At 40.9% G+C, this 20,324-nt stretch overlaps 1 protein-coding gene across 15 annotated transcripts in view; it reads right to left on the reverse strand.

The window, feature by feature from the left end:
* LOC127508728 (NACHT, LRR and PYD domains-containing protein 3-like) overlaps positions 1-20,324 on the reverse strand; it is a 274,592-nt gene that overhangs the window by 39,218 nt on the left and 215,050 nt on the right. For all 15 annotated transcript variants that reach the window (XR_007928889.1, XR_007928888.1, XM_051887018.1 and 12 more), the window contains 2 exons: positions 12,897-13,070; positions 4,372-4,418 (listed from right to left, as the gene is read on the reverse strand). Coding sequence is in view for 13 of the 15 variants with exons in the window: in XM_051887018.1 (XP_051742978.1) it covers positions 4,372-4,418; positions 12,897-13,070 (221 nt within the window). In the remaining 2 variants the exon portion in view is untranslated. The remainder of the gene's footprint in view (positions 1-4,371; positions 4,419-12,896; positions 13,071-20,324) is intronic.

The raw sequence follows: 20,324 nt of genomic DNA on the forward strand, positions 1-20,324 counted from the left end.
TACACTGTATTCAGCACAAACTAGGCTACAATATTATGTGAGGAACATGTATGTACATGTTTGTTTTTTTGAAGGAATAACGTTTATGCGTGGTTATTGAAAAAACAAAAAACTTAAGTCACTGAAATAAGGCCAAAAAAAAAAAAATCTGTGTTTACAAGATTTCTGGGTATTGGAGGTTGTAGATTAGAGTTTTTGCTTCAAAATGATGTAAAAAATTATCCTGCCTACTCGTTCATATAAAACAATATATTGATTTACATTTTGTAAGACACTTTTTGTCAAGAAACACAGTATGCGTGGAGGCCTGAATCTTCATGAATAATGCTGTGATTCACACTTGAGAAGACAAAAGATTCGCATAATGACCTCTAATGACCTGCATATTAATGAGCCCTTTCAGTCAGGTAGGCTGTGAAAAAACCCTCTATGATCATGCTGATAACAGGATTAATGTCCACTCTTGACAAAAAAACATGATTTTTCTGAGCTCATGCATGCACGTATTATTGCACATCATGTGAAGAAAATTTTGTATAGGCCTATGTTAAATTACAGTACCAGTCAAAAGATTGGACGCATTACTAATGTTTTTAAAAGAAGTCTCAAGTCTCAAACCAAATAATGGTTTTCTATTTTAATAGAAATACATTATATTTTAAAGTATGTGATGCAAAGCGTCTGAACATTCCTACCTCTATGGCATTTCATATAGGCTATTATATTTGTTATAATATATAGCCTAAATGTTAATGTGCAGTTGACAAACTATACATCATTAAAAAAATGTAAGACTCAAGCTTCACATTTTGACCTCTGTTTTACTCTTAAATATTGACCGTAATTTCTTAATATGCTTAAAAGCATGCACATTTTGGAGAAATATTGATGGATTCTCATATGTTTATGTCAATTTTCTATTCAGAGGAGTAATATTTATTCAATATTTATTGTCATCACTATGAGCGCTGGATACTGCGTTTTCAATTCATACTTGCAGCCGGAGGGCGCTCTGTACACCTTTAGTCCACAAATGGCTCCTAAAGAAGAACAGGCATATCATGTGACATTCCAGGAACTAACAGAGGCTTCCAGAGATCGCTAACCATGGCTTTAACATACAGATAAACACTTTTCAAGACAATAAATACACAATTCCGACGATGTATACATGTATTGCCTCAGAATTTGCGTCTGAATAGCGCTCGCTCCGTGGGCGTGGCCGCATTAGCGGATAATGAGCTGAATCACGGGCGTCTGACGTGTCTCTTTTCATACAGATTACATAAACAGAGAATTTTTGTTTTCGATTTGACTTACATGATTTAAAACCTGACATTTCAACGTTTCTTTAGACAAAAGTCTAATTATTTTGTGATTAGTATTCAGTATGTTACACTTTATTTTCTAAAAACTATCAGATTGGACTTCATTCAGAGGGAGACGACAGATCACGCATCATGTTAGTTTTCTTTATTTTACAAAAAGCACAACATTTTGTTTTTACTCTGAGTGTACACAAATAAAAGAAGATATTTCACTGATTAAAATGATGTATAACTCTTAATTGTATGTGCAACATTGACGGAGTATTTTGAGTCTGTTTCACACTGGTAAGAAAAAAACCGAGGTGGTATCGCCGGCGATACCTCCGACTCGAGGGAGTTAAGCACCCTCAAACGAAAGCAAATCTGTCTACATTGGATGCGGCAAGAGGCGACGCGACTACAAATTTCAAATGGTAAACTGATCGCACATTTTATTTCTGACGCACTTCAAGCACTCGCTGGACGGGGATAGATAGATGCGGCGGACCAGGATGAGTCGCCTGGGTGTGTGTGTGGGGGTTACTTCATTTGGTAAAATTTCGAATTCGAATTCATAGTATTAAAATAGTATTAGTAAAATAATAATAAATAATAAAAAATAGTCATTTTGGCACCCCTATGGATGAGTGGTGCCTCTAGCATTTGCATATTCCACGGGCCGGCTCTACACTATTTGTGGAGATGACGATTCAGCACCGTCAACTTTATCACTGCAGCCAAAAATACAGAAAACACTAGTTTATCCATTAATTATTAAAATGGTAAAGCAGTCTCCTTGCTGTTTTTCCCCGACACATTCATAATCATTACTTCTGCCAGTGTGCTGTGGCAAGATTTATGTGTGTGCTTGAACGCTGATTAGACTATGTAGCCATCAAAGTCTCTTTATTATGATTTATATGGTTATTAATAAATGTGCAATTAGTCGACTAATGCTTAAAATGACTACTACTAGTCAACCAGAAAAATCTTTAGTCGAGGGCAGCCCTAATATATATATATGTGGTGGTCAGAATTATTTGCACCCTTGGTAAATATGATCAAAGATGACTGTAAAAATAAATCTGCATTGTTTATCCTTTTGATCTTTAATTCATAAAATTAACAAAATTCTAACCTTTCATTGAAGGAAAAGAATTGAAAATCAAAATCACATTATGAAATAAATGTTTTTCTCCAAAACACGTTGGCCACAATTATTGGCACCCCTATAATTTTTTATGAGTAAAATATCTCTGAAGTATATTCCCATTCATATTTACATTTTTTTGGCACACCAGGGTTATCATGAACATGAAATTGTCCATCCATTACTTCCTGTTCCACAGGAGTATAAACATAAGAAAACACAAAGGCCAAATTCCCTTAATCATTCAACACAATGAGTAAAACCAAAGAATATAGTTCTGATGTGCAGCAAAAGATTGTTGAGCTTCACAAAATAGAGAGTGGCTGTAAGAAAATAGCTAAAGCATTGAAAATCCCTATTTCCACTATCAGGGCAATAATTAAGAAGTTCCAACCAACTAAAAATGTGACAAATCTGCCTGGAAGAGGACGTGTGTCTAAATCGTCCTAATGCGCAGTGAGGAGGAAAGTTTGAGTGGCTAAAGACTCTCCAAGGATCACAGCTGGAGAATTGCAGAGATTAGTTGAGTCTTGAGTCTCAGAAAGCCTAAAAAAAAATGATCAAACAGCACCTACATCCCCACAAGTTGTTCAGCAAGGGTTTCAAGAAATATCCTCTGCTCTCATCCAGAAACAATCTCCAGCATATTCAGTTGTCAGACAAGACTGGAACTTCAAACAGGACTGCCTTCTATGGTCAGATGAAACTAAAAAAAGAGCTTTTTGGCAGCAAACCCACCAGATGGGTTTGGTGCACACATGGATAAAAAGTACCCCATGCCCACGGTTAAATATACTGCTGGATCTTTAATGTTGTGGGCCTATTTTTCTGCTGGAGGTCCTGGACATCTTGTTCAGATACATGGTATCATGGATTCTATCAAATACCAACAGATAAAAAATCAAAACCTGACTGCTTCTGCTAGAAATCCAATAATGGGCAGTGATTGGATCTTCCATCAGGACAATGATCCAAAACAAACATCAAAACCAACACAAAAATGTGTCACTGAGCACAAAATGAAGCTTCTGCCATGGCCATCCCAGTCCCCTGACCTGAACAATATAGAAAATGAGTGGAGTGAACTGAACAGAAGAAACACTACATGGAGCTGGGAATCTGAACGATCTGGAGAGATTCTGCATGAAGGAATGGTCTCTGATCTCTTGTCAGGTGTTCTCCAAACTCATCAGGCATTATAGGAGAAAACTCTGAGCTGTTATCTTGGAAAAAGGAGGTTGCAAAAAGTATTGAATAAAAGGGTGCCAATAATTGTGGCCAACGTGTTTTGGAGAAAAATATTTATTTCATAATGTGAATTTCCCCCCACTTTCAATTCTTTTCCTTCAATGAAAGGTTAGATTTTTTAGATTAAAGATCAAAAGGATAAACAATGCAGATTTATTTTTACAGTCATCTTTGATCATATTTACCAAGGGTGCCAATAATTCTGACCATCACTGTATATATATATATATATATATATATAGTAGTCAACATTTGAAGTGGATCAAAATCTTTCATCTAAACCTTCTTCTTAGGACAATTTAGTTCTTAGGACAGCTTGGATTAACGTTTTTGATCCACTTCAAATGTTGACTACTGTATATAAAATCACAAATAATCATACCATTAAAGATGTAGAAACAACATAAAGACATATTGCTCCAATATTTGTATTTTTAAATATTTGATCTAATAAGTAGGAAATATAAGGAAATTGAATAAAATTATCAAACACTTCAGTCTTCAAATTACAAATTAAATGGAGATTAAGTCCTTATTACAGCTATAAAAGTCTTTCAGCAAAGAGCAATGAGTGATTTCTTTTCTTCTTTGATTAACCTTAATGGCATATATATATATAAAAATGTGTGTGTGTGTGTGTGTGTGTGTGTGTGTGTGTAGACGTACATTTGTGCAGTCCTGCTGTAATCCTGAACTCTCCTCCATGATCCACACTATAAAAAAACATATGCAGTGTCAGTAAATACACATTTAATCAGTAAACAAACACAAACACACACACACACACACACACACATACACACATTCACACATGAATTAGTCAACACAATACAACCTCACACTACGAGCGTGAACGGCGTGTCAGCGTAACTATATCTTCACTGCAGCTGCAGACACACGTGAGTATTCACACTTGAAGAGTTTGTAGCGCCTCCAAGCTACATATAAAGCGAGCATTGCTTTACAAAGACAACTATAAATGTATTTTTATGAGTAGGTCATTTATAAACTTGGGGGAACGCAAATGCGGGTTTGATTTGGGTAGAGCTAAAACTTATACCTGTCTGTGTAATAACTAAAATAATGTTTATATATCATATTTTCTGGCTAGTTTACTTTAGTTTTGTATAATATATCATGCTTTGACCCAAACTGAATAATTAAAAACAAGAAGATTTAAATAGATAAATCTTATATAAATATTTTTGATTCTTCATTTTCTTTTCTTTAGTCTGCTAAAACACACTAGACATGCGTATTCTGTTGAGCATTTTTTGTGTGAAATCACAATTTTTGTCCATAAAAAGTGTGCTTTCACTTTGAGCGTCAGCAGCACAGCAAAAATAGACTCTGCACCGAAACCCCCGCTTCACTGCTGCTCCTGCTTGACGTTCCTTCTTGCGGTGTGAAATGGCTGTGAGTTTTGTAATTTAGTGAAATGTATTATACAGTCATACCAAAAATTATTCAAACATTTTTGATATTTTTGATATATTTTTACTAGTGGGTGCAGGACACTGTAGTTCATTTATGTAAGTGAGGATAGGAAAATAAATTAAAATGTGACATATTATACCTAAAAATTTATCATACAGTGGACTACCAGTAAAACTGATAAAAATTTGAAAATTATTCCGACACTTTGACCTGATCATGTTTTGCTTAAGTGTTATCTGACATAATTAAGGGTGTACTCACACTAGGCACAGTTGCCTTGAACCGAGCCCGAGCGCGACTGTCCCCCCTCCCCACTCCCCCACTGGCCTGCACTCACATTGCACTTAACGTTCCAGGCTGAAGCACGCTTACGTCATATATGATGCAACTTTTTGAATGGAAGAAAACAGGAAGAAATGCACTTTTGCTAAGATACTGCCTAATATAGGCTATTTATAATTTATGCCACGCAGCGATTTTCAATAGCACATATCAGGATTATTACAAAGGCAGCTGATGTTAATGGAGGAATTTGCAGCTTTACTCACAAACTACAATTACTGTTCATCAATAAGGTGAGAATCAGACCCGTTATAAACCGTCTCAGGTTACGTATGTAACCATAGTTCCCTGAGAAAGGGAACGAGATGCTGCGTCCGATAGGATCGCTTTGGGAACGCCCTCAGCGTGATAGCGTCTGATGCACGTCTGTCAAGTAGTCCAATGGCGAGAGTGAACGTCACGGGCGGGTGACGTCACGACCAGGAAAAGATAAATACACATCTGGCGAGACCGGCTTCAGCTCAAATTGCCGAAGCAAATCGATCACAGGGATGCAGGGAGTATGGCAACACAACGCAGCGTCTCGTTCCCTTTCTCAGGGAACTATGGTTACATACGTAACCTGAGATGTACCCTTTCGAGGAACTCGCGCTGCGTCCGATAGGATCGCTTGGGGAACTATATACCAAAATGCCATAATCACAAATGCCTGTCTGTGTGAAACTGTTGCACACTTAAGACAGCAACACCGATGATCCTGGAGCCGCGTCCAGGTCAAGGTCATAATACCTCACAAATGTGAGAGGCGAGGACCAACCGGCCGCATCGCAGATTTCTTTGAGGGAAACCCCCTAAATTAAGGCCTTGGAGGCCGCCATACTCCTAGTCGAATGCCCTCTGACAGCTAAAGGACACTGCTGACCAGAGACCTCGTAGGCGAGCGAAATAGCCTCGACTATCCACTTGCTTACAGTGTGATTAGATGCAGGACGACCCCTGTTATGTGGTCCAAAGCACACAAATAACTGGTCTGCTTTCCTCCACAGGGCAGCTCTGTGGACATATGTGTCCAGTGCTCGCACTGGACACAGCAGATTCAGTTTCTCCTGGTCTGGGGTAACAAATGGAGGAGGACAAAAGGCTTGCAACACAATAGGCCTTGGAACATTAGTCAAAACCTTAGGGATATATCCAGGTTTGGAGTAGAGGAAGGCTTTGACCATCCCCGGAGCAAACTCAAGACAGGTTGGGGACACTGAAAGGGCCTGAAGGTCTCCTACTCTCTTAAGAGATGATATGGCGAGAAGGAAGACAGTCTTAAGTGTCAGGAACTTCTCTGAGACTGACTCAAGTGGCTCAAATGGAGCTGTAGATAGGCCTTCTAACACAATGGCCAAATCCCAAGCAGGGACCCTCGTGCGCATCGCAGGCCTCAGCCTCTGGGTGCCACGGAGGAAACAAATAACTAACGGATTCTTCCCCACAATAGTACCATCCACATGGGCATGGTAAGCAGATATAGTTGAAACATATACTTTAAGTGTAGATGGGGTTAATCCAGATAAGAAGCGGCACTGTAGGAACTCAAGTACTGAACCTATCGGGCAGTAGACTGGATCCAACTGCCGTTCTTGACACCAGGAAGTGAAAAGTTTCCACTTCAAGGTGTATAGTTTCCTCGTGGAAGGAGCTCTGGATTGAAGAATGGTCTCTACAACCTCAGTTGAGAGACCAGCCTCTATGAGTTTGGCCCCCTCAGAGGCCAAACCCACAGATTCCACATTTCTGGACAGGAATGGAGAATCGTGCCCCCCGCCTGAGACAGGAGGTCCTTCCTGATCGGAATCTTCCAAGGTGATCCATCGAGAAGAGCTATCAGGTCCGAAAACCATATGCGACTCGGCCAGTGAGGTGCTACTAGCAGTAGACTTATCCCTTCCTGGCTAATTTTCTCCAGAACTCCCGGGAGCAGAACAACTGGGGGAAATGCATACAGACGCAGCCTCGGCCACGTCTGTACCATGGCATCCAGTCCCAGAGGAGCTGGATGTGTGAGGGAGAACCAAAGTGGACAGTGCGTCGTATCCTGAGACGGGAACAGATCCACTTCCGCTTGGCCATAAATCTCCCATGAGCTTCACCACCTCTGGGTGAAGTCTCCATTCCCCTGGCCTCAGCCCCTGCCTCAACAGGATGTCTGCTCCAATATTCTGAGTCCCTGGAATGTAGATAGCTCTCAAGGAGAGCATCTTCCCCAGAGACCACAGGAGGATCTGTTGCGCCAGTTTGTATAATGGGCGTGAACGCAGACCCCCCTGTCTATTTATATACGAGACCACCGATGTGTTGTCCGTCCTGACTAGCACATGATGGCCCCTCAGGTCTGGAAGGAAGAACTTCAATGCATTGAAGACCGCCATCATCTCCAGGCAATTTATGTGCCACGAGAGCTGATGACTCTTCCACAGACCCTGAGCTGAGTGGCCTTCCATTACCGCTCCCCAGCCTGTGAGAGAAGCGTCCGTTGTCAGAGTGACACGGCGACATCAAGCTCCTAACACAAGGCCCTGGGACAGGAACCAATTTTTCTTCCATATGATCAAGGCGTGGAGACAACGACGCATGATCTTGATCATACGCAGTGGGTTCCCCCTCGGGGAGAACCCTTTGGTCCTGAGCCACCACTGTAAGGGTCTCATGTACAGCAGGCCAAAAGGTATCACGTTGGACGCTGCTGCCATCAGACCCAACAGTCTCTGAAACTGTTTTACAGTGCGTGACTGGCCTAGCTTCAATTCTTTCATGGCTGATAGAATAGCAGTGATGCAAACTGGAGAGAGACATGCTCGCATTGTCACTGAATCCCAAACCACACCAAGAAAAGTGGTCCTCTGTCGTGGAGTAAGCACTCTTTTCTTCGCATTCAGTCTCAACCCCAATTTCTGAATATGTGCGAGAACGACATCTCAATGCCGAACTGCCATCTCCTCTGATTGTGGTATTTCTTGGCTTTTTTGGAACCAAGAAATACCGGCTGTAAAACCCCAACTCCCTGTCGGCAACCGGAATCCTCTCTATAGCCTCTTTTGCTAATAAGGTTTTTATTTCTTGCTCCAACACCAGAGCCTGCTGTGGAAGCACTGACGTTTGCAGCACTCCTTTGAATAGAGGTGGACAGCACCAAAACTGGATTTTGTAACCTTTCTCTATAATTTGCAGGAAGCAACGTGAGATATTTTGAAGATCTCTCGAGGCTGGCCTCTGGTGTTTTGTTCACAGCACATTTTTGATGTAAATTTATCCTCCTCAGAGGATGTGACGCAGCGTTGTGTTGTTCTGAACACTGCGTCACTAATTCGGTGGGAACCGCTGCGCCCCGAAGCACTAGAGGTGGCGGGGTTGGCAGAACGGCCTCCTGAGGGCCACGAGGTGGGACGGGCACCGTATACTGAGGTGTGTACCGCACCACCCCGTGTGGGGCTGCCCTCAGAAGCCTGACACCACTGACGTCAGGGATTCTTCTGCCCAGCCTTCTTCGCCTGAAGCAAAACCCTCAGGTCTGTCTTCGGCTTAGAAGGCTTGGGCTGAGAGTGCCGTCCCAGCCCACCGTGTCTTTGAGGTGGAGCACGAGAGGCGACACTCTCTTTCTGCTGCGCTCGGTATGAGGAGCTATACGGCTGGGGCTGCTCAAGCCCAGCAGCCCCAGAGGATGGATGGCGGCATGGTAGGTACTTTTTGAATGCCTCCGCTTGCTTCTTAGCCTCCTGGAACCTGTCGACGACTGATGTAACTGCGTCGCCGAACAGGCCAGATGGCGCAAGCGGGGCGTCGAGGAGAAAGGCCCTGTCTTTATCCTTTAACTCAAACAGATTGAGCCACAGGTGCCTCTCTGTCTATGGCAGCCTTGGTGGCTGCTCAACGGTCTCCTTGGCGCCCAACGGGCTCCTTGGTGGCTCTTAGAGACAGATCTGTGGCTCGACGCAGTTCTCGAACTGCGTCCGGGCCAATCCCCTCCCCGCCATCCAGATCCTTCAGCAGATCTGCTTGGTACGCTTGCAGAATAGCCATAGTGTGCAAGAACACACCAGCCTGACCCGCTACCGTATACGCTTTTCCCACTAACACTGATGTATCTTTAAGTGGTTTCGTGGGAAGCGTGGGGGTCTTCAGGGGCGACGCTGAACCCGGGGACAGATAGCTCGCAAGCGTCTGTTCCACCCGGGGCATCGTCCCATAACCATATTCTTTCAGCCCTCTTATGTTAGAATAGTGCTTGACGTGAGGGCTGAACAAGCATGATGAATATGGTTTCCTCCATGATCTCGCTAGTTCATCGTGAAGATCATGGAAGAATGGCAGACCCCGTGGTGGAAGTGCTTTATTCGATGACAAAAAGCGCTCGTCCAGTTTGCTTTTCGGATGAGCACCCTGATTCTTGGCTGGCCAATCAATGCTTAACTTTGACACAGCGCGAGAGAGCACATCCACCAGCTCCTCATACTCAGGGGAAAGTGATGGCGAGTCATCTTCCCCCATATCGATGCTCAGCACATCCAATTCCTCAGAACTATAGTGCTGATGCGACGAGCCCTCTCCCTGGGTGGAAAAAGCCACGGGGCAGAGAGGGGCCGAGGGATCTGCCAGGTGAAGGCTGAGAAAGAGCACTCATGCCCGTCTCAAGCCCCGCTGACAGATCCATCTGCAAGCCCCACGACATCTTTCTCAGAGCCGTGGGGAACGCTTGCCTGCGGAGCGGAGCGTCCTTAGAGGAAGCTTTTCGAAGCTGCTCGCATTCAGCCCCCTCAAAGGCAGGATGTCAATGCAGGCAGATGCAAAGCACTGTTGAATATCAAATGTCAAGTGTCCCCAACTAAGCAAGCCAAAGGCAACAGCGGCAAGGAACCCAAACTCCAACAGGTGACATCAGGTGGCAAACAGGTAGCAAATAGGTGTTAAAAAGGAGAAAAAAAAAACTTGGGAGAAACCAGGCTTAGTCGGGGGGGCCAGTTTTCCTCTGGCGAACAGTGCGTTGTTACGATTCAGGTAGCTATCATAAGTCCGATAGGATCGCAACATTCAAAGTATTTATTCCAGTTCCATCCAGTTGAGGATTGTATTCATCACGCCGGTATGTACGGTTTGTTGAGGAACTATGCCACTGGTTGTCGTGTCGATGAGGCCTTCACAATGGATGATCTAGTTGACTCAATCTCTGCTGATACTTTAGGGCTGTGTTGTGGTCGTGTCAAGGCGCAGGTCCCTCCTTGACTACGGTAAACCTCGGGATAAACAGAAAGACTAATATTAACGTAGATGCCATTCTTCTTCTGATGTAACGAGTACATCTGGTGTTATAGGAAGTGTTCCCGGTTCCGGCTGACCTAATTTATGCAGCCTAATAATCGGATTTGAAAATATAAATTGATAATGTGTTATGTGTATGCCAGGTTAAAGAGATGCGTTTTTAGTCTAGATTAAAACTGACAGAGTGTGTCTGCTTCCCGAACAATGCTAGGAAGATTGTTCCAGAGTTTAGGTGCCAAATAGGAGAAGGATCTACCTTAGATATATTTTTAAGATGGAAGAATGCGGGTTTACAGATGCTAGAAACATGGCCTTCAAATGAAAGATTGGTATCAAAGAGCACACCCAGGTTCCTAACTGACAACAAAGGCTTAACAGAGCAGCCATCAAGTGTTAGACAGTATTCTAGGTTATTACATGAAGAAGTTTTTGGTCCAAAAATTAGAATCTGTTTTTTCTGAATTTAGTAGTAGTAGTATTACTGGTCATCCAATTTTTTATATCAGCTATGCATTCCCGTTAATTTTGTGAATTGATAAGTTTCGTCAGGGCGTGACGAAATATAGAGCTGAGTATCATCAGCGTAACAGTGAAAACTAACGCCATGCTTCTTTATGGTATCTTCCAAGCGGGCCAGGGCTGGCTAAACGAACCGCGCCCGGGCACGGAACGGAGCAATCACACTTGTCAAACGAGCCAGGCTTTGGAGGTCAAACGCGCTCGGGCATGGTTCAGAGCTCCTAGTGTGAGTACACCCTAAGATTTTTTTTTTTTCTGACACAGTTTAACGCTGAGATCTTGTCATATTTTATTACCATTTTTTTTTAAAACTATAGTAAATAAACTGAATTAATGAATGAAATGTTCAAGGTGTCTGAATACATTTTGGTTTGACTGTGTATTCATTTACATGTTAGCCTTTTGTGAAAATGACTTTTCCAGATCTGATGAACTCAGACTCTGTGTAGCAGATGTCATTCCCCAGGAAACAGAAAATTCCCCTAATGTTCCCATATCGTACCCATTTGGTTATTTATAAATAAGAACATTTTAGGAGCATTCTTTGTAGGTTTTTTTTTTTTTTTTTTTGTAACCAAAAAGTAACTTCCAGAATGTTACAGGAAGGTGTTTTTTTTTTTATTTTATTTTACATGTAAACTAACCTTCCAATTAAAACATTGCAGATGTTTTTGTGTAATGACTTATAAAGAGCTCTAGTGTTGAAATTAGATTAGTCAAAATGTGTTGATCAGATTAACCCAACTTTACAGCTAAAATATTAAGTCAGGGTTAAGCACAGTGTGAAGAGCACAGAAATCATAAGTTTGTGGGTTTGTTTCTATCTTAATTTACTGTGCGCTTCTGATCTGCATGTGCTTTTCCAGTACATGCTTTCTCTTGTCTTCCACAGAAAGCCATGAACTCGCATAATTTTAAAATTAATTGACATTTCATTTTAATTCCTGACTGACTAACATTCGTTTATCCATCTGTTTATTAAAGAATTACTCATAATTAATACACAGACAGACACACACACACATACACACAGTTATTCTAAAAAGAACATGCCCAGACATGCTATTTAAATGGATACAGCCAGTGTGTTGTAGGATTAATGGTCTTCCTTATTGTCTTGACTCAAATATTTTGACTCAATTAACATAACTTGCTTGTGTAGGTTTTATGATCGATGGATGCACTTTTTTGGACTTCAAAAACTCATCCTCCAATCACTCCCATTATAAAGCTTGGCCGAGCCAGGATATTTTTAATATAACTCTGTGTTAATGTATAGCTCTTTAATATAACTCTGTCTGAAAGAAGAAAGCCATATACACCTAGGATGGCTTGAGGGTGAGTAAATTATGGGGTAATTTTTGTTTTTGGGTGAACTATCCCTTTAATTATCTTATTAGCTTCAACACTGTTTTAGTGTTACTTTTGTACTTTCTGTAGATTGGACTCATATAGACACAGAACAAGTGATAATTTAAGACTGAGAACACATTTAACACATTTTACTGTGCTCCTTTACAGATATGCACTTCTCTAATTCATTAGTATTAGTTATTATTATTATTGCATAAATGTTAATTAAATTTCAGTAAGTTGTGGAAGTGCACTATGACACAGTAGAACTTATTCACTCCTCCTGCTTAACATACTTGAGTTTGACCAGTGTGTAGTTTGGATGGTTGAGTGTATCAGAGAGCAGCTTCACTCCTGAGTCTCCTGGGTGATTGTAGCTCAGATCCAGCTCTTTCAGGTGTGATGGGTTTGAACTCAAAACTGAAGACACATAATGACATCCTTTCTCTGTCACCATACAGCCAGACAACCTACAAACATACACAGCAACAGTCCATATCACATTAGTTTAGCAGTCACACATCACTAGCACAGTCATTTGGGTGATAGCTGTTATTTTTTGTAGTTTCAGTCACAAAAGTAAACAGTCAACAGAAACATTTATCCTCCAGTGAAGTAGAAATATACTTAAAGCCCATTTAAAGTCAATTCAGTACTGAATTGTGGAGTTAAACATTTTTTCACCATTTTTGGGGCGGGCCTGAAATCATGGCTCAATAATGCACTGGAGCCACTGAGCATGGCCCTGCCCCTAACACTATAATAACTAGAGCGCATTAGCATCAGTGGTTCGCCCGCTCAGTCACGAGTTAGCTTTAATGTGGTATATGGCACATAGGGTAATTATGTTTCAAATGTGTTGCCATTTTAAAAATAAGCTTATGTTGGCTTGGCAAAGCCAACATATTGATATTCTACTTAAACATCTTATTATTCTTCTTACCCCCTTTTTCTGACTGCTACTCCTCCTAGAGCTTTAATGCTACCAAACTTGCCACAGACGTAGGTCCTGGTCTCTAGTTAGTTGCTGTATCTTTTTAGACCGATCAGATGTACAGTTTTTTTAATATTAATTTTTTAAGTGAAAATTTTTCCATAGACTTACATAGACAGAGCAAAAAATGCGCCCTCTAGAGGAGCAGTACCGTCCACTGGAGGAAGCAGACTTGGGTAAATTTGGTTTTATATTCGCACATTCGGACTTCCGCGTTTAAGAACGTTTTAATAATGTGCAATAAAGTTAATGTTTGCAAATTCTGAACAGCGACATGATATTTACAACCAACGATTGTAACCCTACAACATTTTTCACAATCGATCAAAATGGGCAAGTATTATTTTAATGGCATACTTACTTGCGAACGTCCACTGAATGTCCAATGTAGTGTACAAAGTTATTGTAGCCTATGCGGAAGTCCGAATGTGCGAATATAAAACCAAATTTACCCAAGTAGGAAGCAGGATAAGAAATCAGCTTGTTTAAGCCCAGTCAAATGACAAATAATGTTACAAAAACAGCGCTTCACAAGTTGTTTATGTCAACTGGAAATATTGATCGGATGATGTCTTACACAGTTTATGGGGAAGTTCATCACTGTTGTAAACCAATTAATAATAATGATAATACATTGTGCAGACGAGACCCGCATTATATTAGACCAGTTTACTTTTGTTTTTGTCCTTCCTATGTTCGTCATTCACATGTGTTTTTTAACCTTACTAAATAAAATATTCCAGCGATTTGACAAGATTCTATCACAGGAACACATTAAAGACTTAAATTTAGATTTTGGATGCGTTTTTTGAGTGAAACACAGACGGCTCACATAATGAAGCTCGCGCTCCGAAGCTCGTCCATTCTCCTCATCATGTCCCAAATACATGGCGATTCTCATTCAAGCGAGCACAAGCACGCAACAAAGAGCTTCTTTGTTTGAATGCTTATGTGTATAACTGTGTTACTGTGTTCATGATGTGTGGCATGTGCAAAGATTTGTGCATTACAGGCACGTCGTGTCGCCGGCACTGCCGCTCCCAGCATGAGCAGATGTGTACAAAATTCCCTATTCTGTCACTAGAGGGCAGCACAATACTGTTCATTTACAGGTGCTGGTCATATAATTAGAATATCATCAAAAAGTTGATTTATTTCACTAATTCCATTCAAAAAGTGAAACTTGTATATTATATTCATTCATTACACACAGACTGATATATTTCAAATGTTTATTTCTTTTAATTTTGATGATTATAACTGACAACTAAGGAAAATCCCAAATTCAGTATCTCAGAATATTAGAATATTACTTAAGACTGATACAAAGAAAGGATTTTAGAAATCTTGGCCAACTGAAAAGTATGAACATGAAAAGTATGAACATGTACAGCACTCAATACTTAGCTGGGGCTCCTTTTGCCTGAATTACTGCAGCAATGCGGCGTGGCATGGAGTCGATCAGTCTGTGGCACTGCTCAGGTGTTATAAGAGCCCAGGTTGCTCTGATAGTGGCCTTCAGCTCTTCTGCATTGTTGAGTCTGGCATATCGCATCTTCCTCTTCACAGTACCCCATAGATTTTCTATGGGGTTAAGGTCAGGCGAGTTTGCTGGCCAATTAAGAACAGGGATAGCATGGTCCTTAAACCAGGTACTGGTAGCTTTGGCACTGTGTGCAGGTGCCAAGTCCTGTTGGAAAATGAAATCTGCATCTCCATAAAGCTGGTCAGCAGCAGGAAGCATGAAGTGCTCTAAAACTTCCTGGTATACGGCTGCGTTGACCTTGGACCTCAGAAAACACAGTGGACCAACACCAGCAGATGACATGGCACCCCAAACCATCACTGACTGTGGAAACTTTACACTGGACCTCAAGCAACGTGGATTGTGTGCCTCTCCTCTCTTCCTCCAGACTCTGGGACCCTGATTTCCAAAGGAAATGCAAAATTTACTTTCATCAGAGAACATAACTTTGGACCACTCAGCAGCAGTCCAGTCCTTTTTGTCTTTAGCCCAGGTGAGACGCTTCTGATGCTGTCTGTTGTTCAAGAGTGGCTTGACACAAGGAATGTGACAGCTGAAACCCATGTCTTGCATACGTCTGTGCGTAGTGGTTCTTGAAGCACTGACTCCAGCTGCAGTCCACTCTTTGTGAATCTCCCCCACATTTTTGAACGGGATTTGTTTCACAATCCTCTCCAGGGTGCGGTTATCCCTATTGCTTGTACACTTTTTTCTACCACATCTTTTCCTTCCCTTCGCCTCTCTATTAATGTGCTTGGACACAGAGCTCTGTGAACAGCCAGCCTCTTTTGCAATGACCTTTTGTGTCTTGCCCTCCTTGTGCAAGGTATCAGTGGTCGTCTTTTGGACAACTGTCAAGTCAGCAGTCTTCCCCATGATTGTGTAGCCTACAGAACTAGACTGAGAGACCATTTAAAGGCCTTTGCAGGTGTTTTGAGTTAATTAGCTGATTAGAGTGTGGCACCAGGTGTCTTCAATATTGAACCTTTTCGCAATATTCTAATTTTCTGAGATACTGAATTTGGGATTTTCCTTAGTTGTCAGTTATAATCATCAAAATTAAAAGAAATAAACATTTGAAATATATCAGTCTGTGTGTAATGAATGAATATAATATACAAGTTTCACTTTTTGAATGGAATTAGTGAAATAAATCAACTTTTTGATGATATTCTAATTATATGACCAGCACCTGTACTGTAGGAATTCCCTTATCAAGCATGCACGAGTTATACTTGTTCAGACGCCAGCGTGCAGTAGCCGAGTTATACGGAGTTTCCTGGCTTTGTTTATTCCATGAAAATCTGCTTTTCCTTGTGTGGTATTGCTGTGCGTTGATAACTCCGTAAGTAACAGCATTTATTATTATTGTAGGTATGTTTCAGAGTGTTTTATAGCATAATTGAGTTCATTTTACCTCAGAATTATTAATGCGTCAATATACGCACAATGGCGGCAATACTCATATGCGACGAATCATCTGGTTATTTATTATTTAAGATGTTTATTTCGTGTGTGAAAGGGAGTTGCTTGTTATGTATGTTGATGATGAGAATATCCAATGTTTGATCGACATTTTAGTAATAATATAAAGAGCGCATGGAAGTGCTAGAGCAGCGCACACACTTTGTAATCTGACACCGCTTGTTAGCAGCGGCAACTCAGTCTGTATAATATAGCTGCGTATAGCGCTCATATTTTACAATAAACTCTGGTTTACTGTAAGATTATATAATTTTAATTTATCAGTGTATAGTTATACAGTTATCTCTGTATTTTCGGTCATGTCATATTATCCTGTATATTTATCATCCTCATTTTGTCTTCTCACAGAAACCACATTGATGTGCATAGCCACACAATAAATATTAGATCAACCACATTCACTCTGGAGTAGCTGCAGTTCTTTCTGACCGAAGAATTAGGCCAGTGGTGTCCCAACCATTTAACTGCACACAGAATATCTCACAAGATGAGACAGAGACAGCTGCGTGGAGCGATTTCCACAAACCCTCTGTGAGAAAACGTTAATATGGAGTAAAACCATCTACAATATCAGTATTTCTCAAGTTGATAGCATGATTTACACAGTTTATTGAACAGGTTAGTTGATCGCCTGATATGATGCTACCCATTCAGAGCTCGCGAGCAAAGTTTGTTTACGAACTTTATCTTTTAGTTATTATTATTATTCTTCTGAGCAAATTTTCTGACTGCTACTCCTCCTAGGACTTTAATGCTACAAGCCCCAAACTGTCCACAAACCTGGGTCCAAAGGTCTAGTTATGTCGTGTTCCAGGCAACCCATAACCCGTGTTTTTCCAACCTTCTACCCGTGAAAGTGCACTGGAACAGCAGTCAAACCTGTGACTTCCCACCCGTGAACTTGTACTAGATCGATGTACTCCCAGTTACGGGTTCTGACGTCACATAGCCCGCGAAACAACAATGGCAGCCCCTACAGATGCGGTGTTCATGCAAGTGCACGGTAAAATAACGTAAAATACAAGGTATAACAGCTTCTCTTGCCTTATGCGCCGTTTTCCTCCTCCGTTTCCCTCAAGTAAGCAAGGAGTAAGCACCTTTGGCAATAGAAATAATTCTTAATGAGCATAAGCCCCATACGTTCTGCCATGTTGGTTTGTTTATACTTAAGGCAGTTTGGCGTGACTTGCCTGGAACGCTACAAAGTTGTGAGTCGTGATTTGAAGTCATGACTTACTGGCTCAAAAAACCTGCCTGGAACGCAGCATTAGTTGCTATATCTTTTCTAAGAGATCAGAGTTACAGATTTCGATTAATAATTTATCAAAGTTCATATTTTCCCCATTGAAATGCATTGATTTCATTAAATTGCGCCTCCAGAGGAGCAGTTCCGCCCAATTGAGGGTGCGCCAACATAAGAAATCATTGGCTCATGCATTCACTTTCGGTTTCGTCAGTTCATCATTTCTGTTTTAAAGCTTGGCAGTTTGAAACTATTCTAGCAAATTTATTAATATACAATCAATGAAAAACATGAGATACTTTTAGAGCTTCTAACATGCTTAGTTCAAGCAGATGAGAGAGATAGAGAGACAGCTGCACGGAGCGATTTTCACAAACACTCTGTAAAAACGTTAATATGGTGTGAAAAGTCATCTACAATATCAGTATTGCTCACGTGATTGCGTGATTTACACAGTTTATTGAACAGGTTAGTTGATCGCCTGATACACACAAACACACATTCACAGAGTTGCCGAGTCTAGCCGCGCCTCTTAAAGGGGCCGTGACTTCATTTCCTTCATAGATGTATTCAAGCAGATATTTAATCTTCTGAATGAAGACAACATTATGATCAAATATTTAAATAAACTTTGACTTATAACAACATAAATTACAATGATTATGTATTGGTAGGTTAACCAAGGTTATACTAATAAGCCACTATAACTGACTAATCAGAAAATAATACATATTCAGTGTCTTCACTTGTAGATACATGCAGCTACTTTTTAACAAATGTAAGTACAATGTAAAAACATGTACACAATATTTAAATGACTAATTTAAATATTAGTACTAAATTGTTTAAGACACCTAATATGAAGTGGGGCCAAAAAATAATAGATAGAAAAATGAATAGATCCATCGATCCTCAAAACAATTGTTTGTCACAGCTCTAAATACAGGGTGACTACATGTTTTAAACAGTTTATTGAACAGGTTGATAGCCTGATACGATGTTACACACACACACAAAAAAAACATGAGCCGAGGCTCTTAAAGGGGCCGTGACTCTTAAAGCGGCTGTTGTGGCGGGGCCACCTTCAGAACACGGAACAGACATGTGCGTTTGGCTCTTTTGCCTCAGGCTGCCCATCAAGGCTTTGCCAAGCCAACATCAAAGTTCTTTTTAGAACTTTATTTTTCTAGTTATTATTATTTTTCTTCTTACCTGATTTTCTGACTGCTACTCTTCCTAGGGCTTTAATGCTACAAGCCCCAAACTGTCCACAGACCTGGGTTACAGTTTTCGAATAATAATTTATCAAAGTTCATATTTTTCCCCATTGAAATGCATTGACTTCATTAAATTGCACCTCCAGAGGAGCAGTTCCACCCAATAGAGGGCACGCCAACATAAGAAATCATTGGCTCATGCATTCACTTTCGGTTGTGTCAGTTCGTCATTTCTGTGTTTTAAAGCTTGCCAGTTTGAACCATTCTAGTGAATGTATTAATATACAATCAATGAAAAACATGAGATACTTTTAGAGCTTCAAAGATGCTTAGTGTAATGAATACAGACACACTTGCGAGTCTCATGTAACCCAGGCAGCGCCCGCGGGGCTGCAGCTCCCATCGGGCAGATGAGAGAGAGAGATAGCTGCACTGAGCGATTAAAACATTAATATAGAGTGAAAAGTGATTAAATACGACTGAAAGATCGAGATTTCTAAAACAGATGCAACAATGGGAAGAAGCTTTGCACGTCTTACACCTTGTATGGGTAAGTTTATCCCTGTTCTATTCGCTCATATTGTAGCAGACGAGCACTTTCGTTTTTGCCCTCGATCACTATGTTTGTCATTTGCATGCAATTTTTAAGCTTTTTAAATAAAACATTCCAGCAATTCGACAAGATTCGATCACAAGAACGCATTGAAGAGTTACATTTAGTAAATGCAAGCTGTTTTGATGACGTAAAGAGCCGCGATTGCCCGTCTCTAAACTCGACTGCCCAGAGCAACGCGTTCTCTCTCTGTTCGTCATTCACATGTGTTTCTTAACCTTTTTAAATGAAACATTCCAGTGATTCGACAAGATTCAATCACAAGAATGCATTAAAGATGTACATTTAGATTTTAGATGAGGTTTTGAGTGAAACAGACGGCTCACGTCTATAATAAAGCTTGCGCTCCAGGTCTCGTCCATTCTCACTTCATTGTGTCCAAAATACATGGCGAATCTCATTCAACGGAGCACAAGAACACATCAAAGACCTTCTTTGTTTGATTGACCGTGTTAATGTGTTAATGATGTGACATCTGTGCAAAGATTTTTGCAGTAGAGGCGCTTTGTGTCGCCAGCGCTGCCGCACCCAGCATGAGCAGATGAGAGAGACTAGATACTTTCGATTCCGTCCTCAGTTTGACAAGATTTATTATATCTTTGTTTATACCATCTAGAATCTCAGTATTGATCGGGTGACTGCATGTT

The sequence above is a fragment of the Ctenopharyngodon idella genome, chromosome 3, assembly GCF_019924925.1.
Source record: "Ctenopharyngodon idella isolate HZGC_01 chromosome 3, HZGC01, whole genome shotgun sequence".
In the NCBI taxonomy this organism is placed as follows: Eukaryota; Metazoa; Chordata; class Actinopteri; order Cypriniformes; family Xenocyprididae; genus Ctenopharyngodon; species Ctenopharyngodon idella.